This window comes from Mauremys mutica, chromosome 2 (assembly GCF_020497125.1).
Source record: "Mauremys mutica isolate MM-2020 ecotype Southern chromosome 2, ASM2049712v1, whole genome shotgun sequence".
Lineage (NCBI taxonomy): Eukaryota > Metazoa > Chordata > Testudines > Geoemydidae > Mauremys > Mauremys mutica.
In genome coordinates this window covers 243213931-243231811 of record NC_059073.1, presented here as the reverse complement: position 1 = coordinate 243231811, position 17881 = coordinate 243213931, and the positions used below count along the sequence as shown (strand labels likewise).

The window sequence follows — 17881 nt, the reverse complement described above, 5'->3', positions numbered from 1 at the left end:
TCTAGCAGTGTAGCATAACAGTTGCTGGGATTGAATCCACGATCTCTGGATCTAAAAGTATGTTCTCCTGGGTATGTCTACCTAGCGAGTGTGCCTTCCAGCATAGGTAGAGAGACTCTCACTTGCTCTGATTGGGCTAGCATGCTAAAAATAAGTTTGGACATTGTGGCACAGGTTTTAGCGCAGGTGACTGGCCCTGTCCGCTACACATGTTGCAAAGTCCGCGCTGCTATTTTTAGCGCAGTGCCTCCAGCAGTGCTAGTGTGTCTGTCTACTTGCTCTGAGAGGGGGCATGTTTCCAGCTGCAGTCTAGGCAATAACCTCTATTGCGTGAGGTAAAGAACTCGGGCTCCATAGCTCCAAGGCTGTGGCAGAATCATAAAACTCTCTAAGTGGACTAATGACAACAGAGGGGCCGAGTCATCTTGTGTACTCAGTGAGTAATTTAGTAAATTAGAAACTATTTCTGTTTTTGCTGACAAATTCCAATTATTGTAAATGTGTTCATTATTTAAATGGCTTGTGTGAACATATTTCAGCCTATACATTGTTCACAAACTACTTGCCGCGGCTTGTACTGTGGATACTTTCTATTTACAATATGCATTGTGTTTTTAGTCATCTGAGTTGTATGGAATTTCAGCTCCATTATTGGATCATGCCCAAATCTACAAAGCGCATTCAAAATGGTTGCAAGAATACCCATATGAGTAGGTTTCCATATCATGAATTTTCTTGTGACTAAAACTTGGCTTGTATGAATACTTGCTGAAACCAACAAAATGGGTCATGAATATCGACACAAATTCATGATTTTTTAATTCAAGCAAATGTCTGTGTTCACCCATCTGTGATGCAGTAATGCTGCTGGGACCATCAATCAGTAAGACATCAGTGTAAGGAACTTCTGACCTTTTTCTATCCTTTCTAGTTGGTTATACCACCTATTGGAATCATATATCTTTTTAATAATCTGAGAAGTCCATACAGAAGGGATGCATGCAATACTACTTTCTTAAAATACTACTTTCTCTGTATGGGACACATTATTGTACAACTGCAGGAATGGGGTTCCTTTATATTTTAGATTTCTTTTCTCTAGTACCATAGTGGAAATTAATGGCATGATCCTGAAGTTCCCACTAAGGCAAAATTCCCTTTCCGTTCAGTGGGAGCTTTGTCTGAATAATGTGTGCAGGATCAAGCTTCATATTAGTGAGTTTTTCAAACTCTGAAAGACTGTAATCTAAGTCATGGTAGTCGGTGTGCTACCTTGCATTAAAGAATGATAGTGGTAGATTATATGATCTGACTATTAGAAAGGTACAGACACTTGCAAAATATTTTACCTTGGAGTCATTTTTCTGCAGTTGTAATGCTCCTACTGTTTAGGCTGGAGCATAGCCATACACCCACTATTTAGAGGATTATTCCTGTTAGAGGTTGGTACAGAAAGTAGAGGCCACCAGCAAGGGCTGGGGCTAATATACTGGCAAGAAGTCCATGCCCCTTTACCCCTCTCCTTGCTCATCAGTTATCTTCCTGTACTGTGATAGGTGAGGTGTGAGGTGGAGGGATGGGTAAATCCATAATATATGTATCTGCCTCTGTTTTATAAGTGTGTGAAACTTGAAAACTTCTCTATCCCTAGACTGCAAGAAATTTGAAGTTCATTTGCGTTTCCCTTCCCTCAAATCTTCAGCCTCCTGATTGATGCAAGAGGGAAGTGGAGGGCCTTCATTACTCTTCCCATTTCACTGTTTCCTGGTATTTGCAAGGTTAGCGAGTCCCCTAGCACTCTACCTGTCTGCTGACCTCTGTTTTTGTATCCTCCATCCCCCTTGAACATCTCCCCTGTCTATCTCAGCTACTTATAGGATTCCTGACCAATATAAGAATTCTTGTCAGTTTCACTCATGGCTATAGGGTTCCAGGGATAGCTTTCCATTTCACTTTACTTCCTCGTTAGAAAGTTAGGAGCAGCAGTTGGGGCATTAACACTGTCTTTAGATACGGGAAGATAGCCTTATATATGGAAACTGATTTAGAGCTATTTTTGTAATAATGGCTAAACATTTTATATAATAACTAAATGAAATGTTAAATTCTGTAGAAATTAATGTCTTTGGCTCCTGTCTCTTCAAGCAGAGTTTCCTAGTTGCCCCTGGTGAGTGAATTTTTCAGGCTTGGAATACAGCTTTGTTATGCATTGCTACAGATAGAGGGCTCAACATTTTATTTGAAGGGTTTTTATTTTTTTAAGATTAATTAGAAGTATTTTTAAAGTAAGTAATTATAATCTGGATGACATGGTCCACCCAGTCATACAAATGTTAAGCTTGGTCAAAATTGGGGTTTCAGCTGTTGTAGTGTTGGTTTGAAAAGCAGGCTGAGTAGAAGACTGTAGATTAAGATGTGAAACTGATTTGTAAAGGGCCAAATTCCACACTTGGTTTTCTGTGGGTTGGGGTATAAATTTAGGACTCCATATTCCCCCTCAATCTACACCGTCCCACACTGATGTCAGTGGATATTTCGATAGAGATCCTTTTCAGCCTATATGTGAAAACTAAACTTTTAGGTATTATTATTTAGTACTTTATTATTCAGCAATGCTCAACCTCAAGTGATGGAAGTTCTCCCCTTTGTCATGATTTCTGTCTCTGCCATTGTTTTCTCATCTTTCCTTGCCTATATCTTTCTCTTCTGTCTCCTTTTGTTGTTCCCTTTACAGTTCTTCCCCTGCAGTAGCTCCTAAATCCCACCTCCCTGGGGGCTTGGCTTCACTTCCTTCCTTGTTCTTTTTGCTAAAATGATCAGCACTGAAATAATTAATGTTGTTGCTGAAATGTTATAATTGAATTTTAGAGCTGATGTCCAATTAGGATAATAGGGTCTGGGGGAATTCACACTTCTCAGTCATTGTTATGGGCTATTTGCAGACTCAGGCAGACATGACTGCAACAGTTATGCTCAGTTCATATTTGGAAGTTTCTTCTCCTTTTAGCACTCCTGGTTGCAAATATTACTTAAAAAAAACAAAAAACAAAACTGTGATTTTTTTTGGACAATCTGAATGTTGTGTGCCATATAAGTATAATTGTAGGGCTGGATGGATCCTGCAAGTTATATATTTGACTTCTCTGCTGTAGAGCTTCAACGTGAACTCTGTTAATTGTCAACTATTTAATTTCAGATTGCATCTTGTTTTATTCTGACTTCATTGTATTATGAATTCCAAATGAATTGGGTTCTTTTTATTCCTAAGCACTGCAGTATTAATAGTGCCTCTTGGGTTTTGCATAAGACAGTAAACCATTTTTGAGTGTTTTTCCTAAAACATACTTCTAACTCTCTCTACCATCAGACATGGGGAAATCCTTTTCTCACCTGCCTTTACATACGTGTAAGGAAGATGGCAGTGATGGAGGTACAGCATCTGAAAACATGAGGAATGGATTAGTTCACTCTGAATCCCATAGTGAAGATGGAAGAAGTGGGGATGTGTCACAGTTCCCATATGTGGAATTTACAGGAAGAGACAGTGTCACTTGTCCCACTTGCCAGGGAACAGGGAGAATTCCACGTGGTAGGTGTTATAGATTAAAATTAAGCATATTTCCTTGTAAATGAAGCTAATACCCTACTACAATTCTGTAATTGAAATTTGTTTTTTCTCTTCTGTTCCTGCACCACCAAGAAGACAGTCAGATTGAGTGTGATGAATCAACATTTTATAAATTACCTTTTTAGTATTTGTATCAGAGAAAATCAGTGCAAGACTTTAATCTTGATTTGCTTGTGCGTATGTGCTCTTAATTCTCCTTGTATCTAGGTATTTTATCCCTTAACTATATTGAAATGACTAGGCAGTTATACAGAGACACATTTTATGAGGTCTCTCACTTGAATATATACTGTGGTAATCAGAGCCTGCACCCTTAAGAATATTATTTTAATAATGTTCTTGCTAACCTTTATTTTTAAAACATGTAAGTCAGTTCAGAATTTTAACTGTCCATTAAGTATATGGTCTTCTAGTTGTTTTTTCTATTAAATGCTTTCAGCATGCATTCTGTTTAACAAAAATGATCAGACTAGTTTTGTGAGGTAACAGTTTTGATGATTGATGTGTAAGCTTGTACTTCATAATACATATTTTACAATTCTAACTTTTCAGTTTTATATAAAAACTTTTTGTCAAAAGTTATATCAAAGCTCTTTATAACTGGTAAGTAGTGTGTAGTTCCCATTTTTTAGATAGAGAAATTTAGGCAAGGGTAGGTTTAATATGGTCAGGAACTTTGACAATCTGTACCTTAAATTATTACCTCTTAAAATTACTTACAAATACTTGTGAAAAATGGCCTTTATGGAAACGAATTACTGCATATACTTGATCATAAGCTGGTTCGTTTATAAGCCAACCACCTCCCTACCCACCCTCCAAGATGGATAAGTAAAAATGGAAAAATTTTATGACCCGTTCATAAGCTGACCCTATAATTCAGGAGTCGGCAAACTTTGGCTTCCGGGCCATGAGGATAAGCCGCTGGCAGGCTTACATGGTTTGTTTACTTCGAGCGTCCTCAGGCACGGAGGTAAACCTAAGCAAACAAAGTGTCCCAGCATGCAAGTTGCTTACTCTGACGGGCCAGGACAGCAACTGGTGGGGAAATTTTTTTGTGGGGAGAAGCTGGGGGTCGGGGAGTAACCCCTGTGACCACCCCCACATGACCCCACCCCAGGGTCCCCATATTCTCCCCATTCCATCCCTTCCCACCTTATCTGGGGAGGATGTGTCTGTCTGGCGCGGCCGCAGCCTGCAGCTGCTTCGGAGGCTGGGGAGAGAGCAGCGTGGCCAGAAGCGTAGAGACTCTGGCCCCGCCTCTTCCCTTCTGGCTGTGCTGCCTCTCCTTGCTCCCTCTGTTGGGGGAAGGGGTTGTGTCCCATCTCTCCCTTTCTATACCCGTTCATATACCCGTTCATATACCCTTTCTCTGGTGCTTCCCTTTTTTACTAAAAAAAATTTGGCTTATGAACAAGTATATACAGTACATTAGCAGCTATAGTGTTTTCCTTTTAGATGTCCTTTGTATCTTGTGTTAAAAGCTTTATTTCTCGTTGTCTTTCTCTTTTAAAAAGCAGCCTTTTGTGCCTTTATTCTGTTGGACCTCTTTAAGTAGTAGCATCAATCATTCTCAAGACTTTTTTTTTTTTTAAATCATAATTGAGGGATTCAGCTCTCTGCAGGCTGTCATGCTTTTGTGTATTGTGCATACCACAAGAAGAGGTTTTTTTGAAAGCCATGCATTTTGCATGCATTGAATAGTAAACATCAGTTGTGGTTTGGGAAAATCAGTTTAAATAGGTTGTCTGTTTCTGGACATGAAATGTTTTTATCCTGTGACTGCATTGTTGGATGCCCCTTGTTACTTATACTTTTCTTAAAAGAGGATGCCCTCGTCTGTGCGTGCTGGTGCTCTTGACAGTATTCCTGCAAAGGTCCTCAAAGATATTTATAATCAGGAGGGTGAAATAGTTAATGGGACTTCATCATATGATGGTGTTATCCTTGCTACCTGACATTCCTTGGAGAATTTATTGCTAGCTAGTAGGTAATGTGAGAATATGGGCAAAGTCCAATATCTAGTGCTGTTGAAATTCAGCATTCTGGTTTAAAAAATATTCATGCACTTTCAAGTATCTGGTGTACACTGCTTTGAAAATATAAACACTTTTTAAAGTGCTAAGTATTGCCTAGATCTATCACAAATTAGTTTTAAGTTGTGCCCTTCATTATGGTGTATTTTACAAATGTCATTTGCAAATGTTCAGCCTCAGTCCTAAAACTGATTATGGTTAGCCTGGTCAAACGATTAGTAGATGCCCATGTCAAAGCAAAATCCATCTCTTCAGTACAGTAACTCGTCATTTAACGTTGTCCCACTTAACGTTGTTTCAATGTTATGCCCCTGCTCAATTAGGGAATATGCTCGTTTAAAGTTGTGCAATGCTCCCTTATAACGTCGTTTGGCTGCCTCCTTGTAAGCTTCCGTGGAAGAGCAGCGACTTTACAAGGGAGCATTGCACAAGTTCCGCTTCTCTGCCTCCTTCCCCTCCCTCCCTTAGGACTTTGGGGTGGGGGGGAGGGATGTGGTGTGCTCCTGAGAGAAGGTGGAGTGAGGGTGGGAAGAGGTGGGCCTGGAGTGGAGTGGGGACAGGAAGAGGTGGGCCTGGAGCATTTCTGGCAAAATTCGAGCCTGTTCTCTGGGGAAGCTGCTGCTGCAAAAGTACTTCCTAGTGTCCTTGCCTGCAGCGGGCTGTGCCTGTGTGGGGTAAGCTAGGGGCACTTCCCAACCACAATACAGTACTGTACAGTATAATGCCTTTTGTCTGCCCCAAAAATATTTCCTTGAAACGTAACCCCCTGCATTTACATTAAATCTTATGGGACAATTGGATTCATTTAACATTGTTTCACTTAAAGTTGCGTTTTTCAGGACCATAATTACCATGTTAAGTGAGGAGTTACTGAAATAGACTTTTCTGACAACACTAGAGTTCTTACTGTGTGTTAGGTAACAGGAGGTACAATCCTGGTGAAGACCAGGAAGTTGTAGTTTTACATGCTCCCTTTAGGATTTACCCTGACCACCTAATATGTGTGAAAACTATAACTTCCTTGTCATCACTAGCATATTGCCATGTGTTAGCTCATCTTTTTGCCTATAGAAGACACAGCCTTAGGTGTACTAGCCCCATTTTGATCAAATTCTATTTTGGAAAAGTATAATCTTCCTAAAATTACTCTTGCATCTTTAATTTGACAAATTAGTCATCATTTCCCCTCATAAAAATGTTACTCCTGGGGGAATTCTGCACCACTGTGCATGTGCAGAATTCATGAGTCCCACAGAACTTTTTTGCTGCAGAAAATACATTCTGCCCCAGAAGTGTTGCAGTTTTACCTTTTTCCCAGCAGAGGCTGCTGTGGCGCTAGAACAGTCAGCGGCATGAACACAGCCAACTACCGGTGGTGGGCAAAAGGCAGACCTGCAGCACTTCTGGGTGATATAATTTTGGGGATGGGGAGTGGGTGGGTGGGCGGGCAGGGGAGAAATTCTCTGAGTGCACAGTGGGGCAGAATTCTGTTGCAGCGCAGGCGTGCGTGGACAGAGCTCGACCATCAATATGATTTAAAGCAGAGTCCTTTTATTTCTCTCCAGCATACATCTTTATACACTTAAAGCAAGCAATCAAGCAATTGCTAATTGGTTAATAAGGTACAAACAAGCACAGCTGTAACTTCATTGGCTATTTAACATCCTGGCCAACCCTTTAATTTATTATTCTGTTATTGCCTCCCAGCAGATAAGAACGAGCCTCATCCTTGAGACTTGCATGTCAGTTTCCCACACTCTTATGCAAAACAATCCGACACTTCCCCCCTCTTCTCATAATAAAAAAGGGAAGGCACAGCAAAACATTCCCAGTTCATAGCATCACATTACTACAATCTATTAAACAGCAAAACTAAAAGCAAATCTAAACACCAGCTGCCTAACTAAACCGTAACAATATCTTCCGCAGTGCCCTACTTTTACCTAAACATCCCTCCTCCAGGTAACGCAAGTGGCCCAAGGGGCCAGGAGGGTTCTGCCAATATGCAAACAGCCACAAAGCAGATTTCCAATAAGGGCTTCCACTGCAGCAACATGGGGCAAGCAAAAGGCCGTAGTATTTATGGCACTCTGCGCCAAAATCAGCCAAGGCCGGACCCACTTCGCCGGAATCCACCTGGCTTACTGTCTTCCCATTTCCCATGCACCGTATCTGATCCAATTAGGCCACCTGGCCTTTGCCTCGCTCTGGCAGTTCCCTACTTTCTCATAACAACTTTATCTCATCCCTCTGTTCTTGTGACCACGCTGCTGTAATTTTCCACCAAGGCAGCATAGGGAAGATGCAACCGGACATCTCCCCCCTATTCCTAAACACATAAAAAATTAACAATAACCAATTAAGCAAAACAAAACTAAAAGCCAAATAATGCTTCCTCAATGTATAAGGCTTATCCATAACCATGCAATTCATAACATACAACACCAACAACATCAAACAAAACAAACATAAATACACAAATTCAAACACATAAATGGTATAAATTCTGCAGGGTTCCCCCAATCTCTATTGCACACCAAATCGTGACAAATTTCTATTACCAATCCATCCCCCATGTGTCAGGTGATCAAACTGACACTGGGGGGGGGGGGGGTCCTAGCAGGAAAAACACAACATAAACCACATAAACATTTTAACAAAATCACAATTCTTTCTGGCCAGAAACACATATCACAAACAAACATAAAACATGAAACATAAATTTAAACTCCATAAATAATTACATGGTACATTAAATGCTATGCAGCTAACACCAATTTTCTTTAATATCTAAAAAACAAAAACAAAACTACCCCTACTGGGCAATTAATCATTACTTAAAATATACCAAAACCCTATATAGCTAGCAGGCAAAACAAAAAAATTACTTCATCAGGTAAATCATTTACATTAATACAATTGCTTCCTAGCTTACTCCTAAAATTCAAAGCTAATCACAGCTTAAAATTTCTTACTATTAGCTTCTAATTTTAAACACTAAAAAAAAAACCATCACCACTTATATGCCCTTAGCCTAATACAATTACAATTACATAGCACAATATACAATCTTCAACTAATGCAACAAAATATTCATGGCCAAACAATTGCAAACTAATTTCTTGCCTAAATTTATTTACAAACATTTCAAAACACCAAAAACTTTTCTCTAAGCATTTTTACAAAATTCAACCTTTATTCCCTCTGGCAACCATAGAGTTAAACTTTTAGTCTCGCTACGCCCTCAAGAGTTTTTCAGCCAGCTTTCCAAGCCTTATCTGTTGCCTGTCCGCTTGGGCCCGATCCTGTTTTCCCTTCCAAATACGCTGTCTATTATAATATAGAGCACATCTAATATCAAGCAGTCTACAACGGCCAATAATCAGCACATGACACAAAATTAACAAAAAGTCTAAATAAACTAACAAAGGCACTTTACATAAAAATTCTTAGGGTCACATAAATTCAAAGCCATTCTCCCAAATTACCTAAATTTATGCCTAAATAACACACAACTCCCCCCTTGAGAATACTCAACAAACCCTTTGGCTGAGTTTTCTCAAACTTGAAAAACAAAAAACAATTAAACTCTAAAAAGCTGGGGCAATTAATTCCACAATCATCCTCCCCATGAACCCGGCAGGGTTCGATATGTAAAAGCCCTCACCCCCCAACTCAACCGGTTTACATGCTGGGGAGGGGCACTGCAAATATTTACACTTTTACTTAAACAGTGTCTAAATATATTTTTACAACTCCAGATCAGATGGTACTCCTAATATATTTATAAGGGCAGTGGGCTATCCTGGTGCTCAAAATCACTCCGAATGGCCATCAGCTGGCCATTCAAAAATTCAAACATACTAGCTCCCACGGCAATGCTTTCTCAGCCTCAATAAAATAAGGACATATCATTTACAATCCAATTAGGGTGGGCTATACATACTGAAGGATTTATCCAAAACACAGGGCGCAGCCTGTAGAATAAACCCAAAATCCAATTAATATCACATTTCTCAGCAGGAGTCCCAAATTTCTTCCTGCCAGTGTACAATTCTTTGTCTCTTCACCAGGATCAGTTCTCAATGTCTTTTCTGGTCAGGAATTCCTGGACTTTGGCAATGTCAGTGGAGTGAATGTTTTTTTTCTTCTTTCCCAAAACAGATGTAGTTTAGCATTCTACAGGGAAGAGATGATGAGTACATCACCCTGTAATGGTTTTGCTTCTTTTAAAAAAATTCAAAGGCACAATAGATTTGTCCGTGGACAAGGGAGAGGTTCAACCAGCACATTACCTTGTCCTTTTACCATGCTGTTCAGAAGCACAATAAGACTAAAAAATTACATAGGCCAATCATCAGTAAAAAAATTCTTCTGATGTGGAGGGGTCTTTCTGCAGTAAAAATCATGGGTCCAAGCAGTCAGTCTTTTTGTAGCGTTTCTTTACCCATAAAAAAAAATCTAACACATTCCGATAATGCCAGGCCGAGTTTTACAGCTATTCCAGCGGCCTGAGCACAGTCAAGCCCCCCCCTTTCTCTTGGCCGTTCGCCAAGTCTTAGTTGCAAGCAATGTCCTTGGCTGGGCCAAAAAAAAAGGAATGAGCTTTCTTGCCTTGTTAACTCATGCTGTTCCTTTTCCTTCCCTGCTTGGCTTCTTTTAATCTGTAAATCCTGTGTCAGCTATTGCTGCTCATACCGGAGAAGCATAATGATTTTCCCAGCACTGTCCCAGGCTCAAACCAGCCAGCGTGGGATGCCTTCTCCGGGCTTCTGTAGGTCCAAACGACCTCCGGGGCCCCGGCACAAGCCTCTACCTGCGCCGTGCACTCCAACGTCTTCCCGTCCAGGGCTCGCTTCCAGCGGAGCACCTCCTCGTCCTGTGCCCGAAGGCCGGTCAGGAGGAGCCTCCACAACTCCCCCTCTCTTCTTAATAAGTAAGATAGTGCAGCAGGGGAGATTCTTTTCCCCTGTCGGTTCATAATGTGCAAATAAAACTTCCATGTTATCTTTTCTTCAGCTGATACAGCGGTACTCATATCTGAGCTTGGGTGCGCCTCTCTTTTCGGACGCTCGCCCCTGAGCTCAGGCGCGCGTCTCTGTTGGACGCCCGAGGGCTTCTCCGGCACTCTCCCCTGCGGCTCCCAGCCACTCACCGCGTCTCTGTTGGACGCCCGGGGGCTTCTCCGGCACTCTCCCCTGCGGCTCCCAGCCGCCCGCCTCTGGGCTCAGGCTCCTGGCCGTTCGCCTCTGGGCTCAGGCTCCCGACACTATCATCACTCGATACGAGTCACGTCGGATAAGCACTCCCCGCCTCTGGGCTCAGGCTCCTGGCCGTTCGCCTCTGGGCTCAGGGCTTCTCCGCCTGGGTCAGGCCACCGACACTTTCATTCGATACGAATCACGTCGGGGTCACCATTTGTTGCAGCGCAGGCGTGCGTGGACAGAGCTCGACCATCAATATGATTTAAAGCAGAGTCCTTTTATTTCTCTCCAGCATACATCTTTATACACTTAAAGCAAGCAATCAAGCAATTGCTAATTGGTTAATAAGGTACAAACAAGCACAGCTGTAACTTCATTGGCTATTTAACATCCTGGCCAACCCTTTAATTTATTATTCTGTTGTTGCCTCCCAGCAGATAAGAACGAGCCTCATCCTTGAGACTTGCATGTCAGTTTCCCACACTCTTATGCAAAACAATCCGACAGAATTCCCCCCAGGAGTAGAAGTTCATCACAGTACCATGCGTGCAGAGCCAAGTTAGGACAGAGTGGGACACACAGGGCTGCTAGGTGGGTCACAGGCTGGTGTTCAGAATGGCTGGGGTGTGGGGCAGACTGGGGTGTGGGCTCAGAGCTAGTGGAGTGACAGCATTGAGCCAGGGGCTGAATTTGCGTGGGGGTGCAAGGCCCATTGGGGACTGGAGTGGGGGCTGCTGGGATATATGGGGATGGGGGAGGAGGCTGCAGAAACCCCTGGGGCTGGGGATGCAGGAACAGGGGCAGATACGTTTGACTGAAAGGGAGAGACTTGGGGTCAGCCTGCGTCTGCATTGGGGAGGCTCCCCAACTCCCTAACAATTCCCCCCCAACCCCCCAAAAAACCTGTTTCATACTTCTTCCACCCACACCCAACAGCCCTCCAGGTCATTCTAGGCTCCTTCCCTCTCTCTCAGCTCTTCCATTACCCCAACTCATCCAAGCCTTTGCAGTGATTCTGACAGGTGCAAAAAACACAGTTCTGTATTGTAATTTAAATTAATTACTCAAACTTCTGTATTAATTAACTTCTATATTAATTAAGTTCTCTATTCCTAGTAAGGAACCTATTTGTCCAAAAAAAAAATATTATCAGAAATTTTTTTGGGGAGGGCGGGGGGGTCTATATTGATGCAGGCATATCTGCTGACAGATATTTAGAAATAAATTACCAAAATAATTGAAGCTGGCATGATTATATTGTGGTGTTTTGACAAAATATGCAGAATTTTAAAATACGGTGCACAAAATTTTTAATTTTTTGGTGCAGAATTCCCCCAGGAGTAAAATGTTGTTTTGGCATAAAATGGCTGCAACATTCTACTCCAGAGAGAGAGATATTTCAGTACAGGTTAAAAGTCCTTGTTCAAGTACAGTTTGTAAAGCATTTCAGAATCTTCTGGGAGGAAAGGCACCAAAACCATTTGAAAAAAAAAAATTTAAAATAGGAACAAATTTAAGACCATGTAATTTCCAATTAATATCAGTATCAGTGTAGTGGCTTACATAAACCTAATGGATTTTGTATCATTAGCCATCACATCTGCCAAGTCCTTCTGTTTTTGTAGTTTTACAACCATATTTTTTCTCTCCTGTTGCCATGTGAAAGACCCGTACAAAGGGCTATCAAATATTTCAAGTAATCAAATTAAATAGAAATGTTTTTAATGTTCCTGTTATGGTAATACTAGGTGTTATCATAATAGGTAACACTTAAGTTGCGGATGTTGCTAATATATAATGTTAGCGTTAATGTTTAGTAAATCAAAATAGAAAATTGTTAAACATACAATTTTTTTATTCAATTTTTACATTAGGGTGACTTATTTGAGCATTTATTCGATATGCATGTCTCATACTAAACACAAAAAATGTGAGCTAATTAATGAAAGTCTGCAATAAAATAATATTTTCATTAGAACTGGCTAATAGAGTGAACTAGTATTTTAAGATAAATTCAGTGTGCTATAAAATGAGATTTCAATTTAGGTAACAAAATTGTGAATATATGAGACTATACTGCACAATTGGAATTACAGTGTACTTGGATTCATGCTTTTGTTAAACTGTAGCAATCATATGGCATTTGTTTCTTGTCTTTTTGCCAAATCCAGCTGTTCAACACAACTCACAGAGTAAAAATAAAAGTAGCACTACAATATTTTTTTTGCAAGTTTGAAGAATATATTTAAACAATCACATGATTATTTTTAGTATTTTTTTTTCAGTTTCTTTCAAACAAGAACAAATATTCCAGATTTTTTCTCAAACCTCCTACCATGTTTCTAACTCTTCTTGTATTGCAAACACAAAGATTTTTGCGCTCTGAGGAAACTTTGTGTGGCTTTGTTTTTGTTGTTTCCCCAGTCATTAGTCTATCTACAACCGAAAACTGTGCAGAGAAGGGGCTGTGGGCTCGTAAGAAAAATGTAGAAATCTGTTGGTGTGGACAGGAAACCAGTGTGTTTTTTTTAACTTATTTTAACTTCCACAATACCTTATCGCAAAAGCTATGTTTGAGCAGAATGGTGCAATATCTGTGATTAGATGCCACACTTTAACCCAACAGTTGTCACATGCTGTGTTGCTACATCTGCTTTATCTCCTCTCCTGCTTCTTATACAACTTGCACATTTAAATAACCTGCATACTTTCAACTCCTCTTCTATGCAGGTCCTGCTTGTGCTTTCAAGCTTTTAGTCATTTGTTTCATTTATTGGGACTTGTATTTTTTAGGGGAAAGAATACCATGTGCACAAATTACTAACCCATAGGTCTTGTTTCTTTAGTAGGAATTGTATGGAAAATTCCCGTAGCTCTTAGACTGTTTAGCCCTCTGAGGGAATGTGTACACTGGGGGTGGGAGGAAGGAGACCCAGTGAAGGAGATGGATCTCAGAACCTGGGTTCCAGCCTGAGAATGTTGATACTGCTATTTTTAATCCTATATCGTGAGACCTGAGTCAAGTGCCTGGCTCTGAGACTCTCTGCTGCGAGTCTCTTTGTAGATGTATCCTCCCATCTCGCAGGGTCCTTGAGCCCAGGCTCCTGCCCAACCCCACACGTCTGTGCTACAGTTGAACAGTCCCTTAGCCAGAGCCCTGCGAGCCTGAGTCAGTTAGCACAGGCCAGCCATGAATGTCTAATTGCAGTGTAGACATACCCCAAGGTAGCTCTGGGCTCAGCCCCTCAATGATAATCCTGTATATCCTCTTCAGACACAAACAATCATAAGTAATCTTCATCTCCCTCTTCATTTTTTCTGTCTGTCATATTAGTTACACATTGGAGTTTTTTCCTCTGAAGTGTTGTTATAAGTGCATCACGTGTGATAATAGTTCACTGAACTTTCATAGATGTTCAGCTCACTGCTGCAGGAATAATTTGTTGATACCTCATAGAGCGTGTCTTGGTAAACTTTCAGGTGGCCTTTGCAACTGAGGATATTGTGAGCAAAATTCTTGGTCCTGACATTAAAGGTTTGACCCAAATAACACTCGTTCTTGTTCTTGCAAGCTTGGTTTTGATATTAGTGATTGTTCTTTTTCTTTTGCCGCCATGCTGTTCAGATTCTTAATTCTCTCTCATTGAGGATTATTTACTTCCTATGCATCCAAGGTGTGCATAGTGCATTACAAACTGGTCTTTGCTCCAGGGTGCTTACAGTACTAAAAAATTCTATTGTTGAATCATAAGAAGGGAACAGAGGTCAGAAATGAATGAATTGGAAACTCTTTGGTGGAGGGACTGTGTATTCCCATGTGTTCATACAGCATCTGGTGTAATGGGGCCCTGGTTCTGTTTGGTGCTTTTGGTGGCTAATGCAATACAAATACTTGTCTTCCAGAGAAACAAGTATTTCCTTTCACTGCCCTGTCAAAAAATTGCTTCTTAACCTTTCTTCTGAGATAGAAGCATATGTCCCTTAATACACCCGTAGCAGAACAATCTCTGGGGAATTGAAAGAATTTGTGTAGTCTGTGAAGAGATGTTCCATCTAAGGACATTTTCCAAAATGTAGTTTTAATTACTGTATCTTTTTATTAAAAACAAAAATCCATCATGAGGTTCCATTAAAGTCTGCTGGAAAATGCTGTTTGAACTGTTCTTGTTTAGAGATAGCTAAGTCCACCTAAAGATATTTCTGAAAACTGTTGTTGTATATTTGTAGGGCAGGAAAACCAGCTCGTGGCACTGATTCCATACAGTGATCAGAGGCTGAGGCCAAGAAGAACGTAAGTTACAGTAAGAATATGAATGTATGAAATGAACTTTTCTTTTGCTGATAAATTGCATCACATTTAACATCAGAATATAGGTGTTGTTTTTTCTCTCTCTAAAGAAGAAACATAAGTGAAGTCACTAAGTAATCTTTTCTTGGGCTCACTATCTCCAAACAATATTCCTTAACCATATTTCATAACAAAACTAACCATAACTCTCAAAACATTAACAAAAGAGGTTCAGGGTAGCACACACCTGTTTTCTAAGAAGGTATTTTGTAGCACAGTGCATAATGCCGTACAATATCTTTTGGGCTATAGTTGTATCAAATGATTAATATTTTAGACTGTGGCTGTACATTGCTTGAGAATCCAGTAGCCTTTACTCTAGACCAAGGGCAAAGTAGCTTTTAACCTGAAGGCAAAAGGCCAAATTCATTGCTGACGTAAGTAGATACAATTTCACTGTCACATCAGCAGTGAATTTGGCCCACTGTTGTCAAATAAGTCAATTACTGTTGTATATTTCTTTGGATGGTTTCTTGGTCATCAGTGTCAAGGATCAATAAACTCATCATTCTGATCTAGCCTTTTTTTGTTGCTGCTTTCTCTGTATTAAATTTACTAGATCTGCCTATGTGTTAAACCAATTGAATCTTAGTGATTTTTGATGTATTTTATGCTAGTCATCAAAAGGTTTTGGATTTTTCTGTAACAGACTTTTATTTTCATGTCTAGCAGACATTAGAAATCCTACAATACTTAATTTGGCAACAGTATAATGTTAGCAGTAATAGCAATTATTAACAAGTACATGGGAATATTAGTGGATACAGAGATTTTTATAATTCTTTATTTTAGGTTTGTCATCTCTCTGCTAAACCAGCCCCAAGTTCTGATTTCCAACACCTAATGTGTTTTACTGAGGCCATAGCTTTTATTAATTTACTCATTTATTTGCTAGTAGACCTCATTTTATAATACTGAATTATGGCAAGATACCATTTTTTATAGGGATGTGAAAATTGTCACATTCTACAACTTTAATTGTGAGGATTTGAAGATTATACTGAGAGGTTAAGAATCCTCTAGATTTGGTACAATGGTAGGTCAGTTCTGAAGAATTTTTTGTTTGTTGCCCAAAACTTGGAACAAATTTGCGGTTTTATAAAGCCGTATTACAAGGTTTTGTTTCATATGCCTTGATTATTTTCCAAGAAACCAAAAGTCATAGTTCTTAGTTAAACAGACATCTAAGCAAGCTAGTAGAATTGCTATTTAGCTTTAGTATAAAATATTTTTTCCTGTTAGAGAGGGAGTTTTGCAAGGCATATGGGAGCCTTATTCTCAATAATTACAATATATCAGAATTTGATTTGCTTGCTCTCTTAATTTGAAATAGAACCACCAGAACTGAGAGTATTTTTTGATTAAGAGGTCTTTTTCTTAAATATATTGGACCCCAGAATTAGGTTTAAAAATTTTAGACCAGAGCATCCATATGTGTTGAAGTTTGAGTCACTAATTACATCAGTTACTTCCATATCTGAACTCTGTTTGAAAGCAATATTAACCTATACTCCAAGATTTTTCTTAAACATAATATGCAGTTTACTTGTTTTCAGTTTAAATGGAATTTAAATAGTTAGAGTGAAAGTTTGAGACAGACTGGATTAAATATCTTGATTTTTACATAGGAATCCTTAGATACTTACAAAGAAAATAAATGGTAAGGAAGGAGTGGTTTGAATTTTATAACCAATCACTTTTGTTGGTAATATCACTAGATTAACACCTTTTTTTTTTTTCCCCCCAGAAAGCTTTATGTGACTGCTTCTGTAATAGTATGCTTACTCCTTTCTGGTCTGGCTGTATTCTTCTTATTTCCTCGTTCCATTGATGTCGAATACATTGGAGTGAAGTCAGTATATGTCAGTTATGAAACAAGTAGGCGCATAATATATCTAAATATTACGGTAAGACAATCTGAACATTGTGGTAAAGTGAACAGTAAATTTGTGTAAATACTTTCCCCTTAAAACACAACGTATGGATCCAGGCAAAAATGCTTTATTATATAGGATTTTACTAGGCACATAATGTGTATCATTTATTTGTAAGCATTCTGACAGTGTTTACCCCAACAGGCATTTTATGTGGATTATAAAGATAGTGACAACTGTTTGGGTGGTCAAATTCTCTTCTCCAGTTTGTATAATCATGGGCTGCTACCCTCACTTTACTGTCAGACTTTCATCTGGTCTGGATCTTTGAGGAACAGTAGAGGTCTTGCAGGTAGACCTAGAAGTAGAAACTGGGATTTTTCCTGATCTGCTTTGGGAGGGTGTGCCAGGATTCTGGGTCTACTATTAAGAAAGATATCCCTTCCTTAAGTCTGTACCTGTACTCCACTAAAAATAGTATACCGGGTGACTGCAATTGTTGAGGTGGATATCTCTTTAAAATGTGGCCTTCTAAAATGTAAGTATTGTAAGTGTTCAGTACCAGCATGCTGAATTGGATAGAGTAGTGAACAGGGATGACCCCAAATAATTTGGTGCAGAGGTGGCAGCATGCTGGAAGGGGCTACTCTGTGGATACAATAGCTAAAAGCTCCCCATGTAGTGTATAAGAACATAAGAAAGGCCGTACCAGGTCGACCAAAGGTCCATCTAGCCCAGTATCTGTCTACCGACAGTGGCCAATGCCAGGTGCCCCTGAGGGAGTGAACCTA

At 39.9% G+C, this 17881-nt stretch overlaps 1 protein-coding gene across 2 annotated transcripts in view; it reads left to right on the top strand.

The window, feature by feature from the left end:
* TMEM106B (transmembrane protein 106B) overlaps positions 1 to 17881 on the top strand; it is a 29653-nt gene that overhangs the window by 1804 nt on the left and 9968 nt on the right. Inside the window, exons 2-5 of one of the 2 annotated variants that reach the window (XM_045005451.1) lie at positions 1652 to 1778; positions 3368 to 3589; positions 15096 to 15159; positions 16964 to 17123. In XM_045005451.1, the coding sequence (XP_044861386.1) occupies positions 3370 to 3589; positions 15096 to 15159; positions 16964 to 17123 (444 nt within the window). In that variant the 5' untranslated portion in view covers positions 1652 to 1778; positions 3368 to 3369. The remainder of the gene's footprint in view (positions 1 to 1651; positions 1779 to 3367; positions 3590 to 15095; positions 15160 to 16963; positions 17124 to 17881) is intronic. The other variant, XM_045005450.1, reaches the window with a different exon arrangement.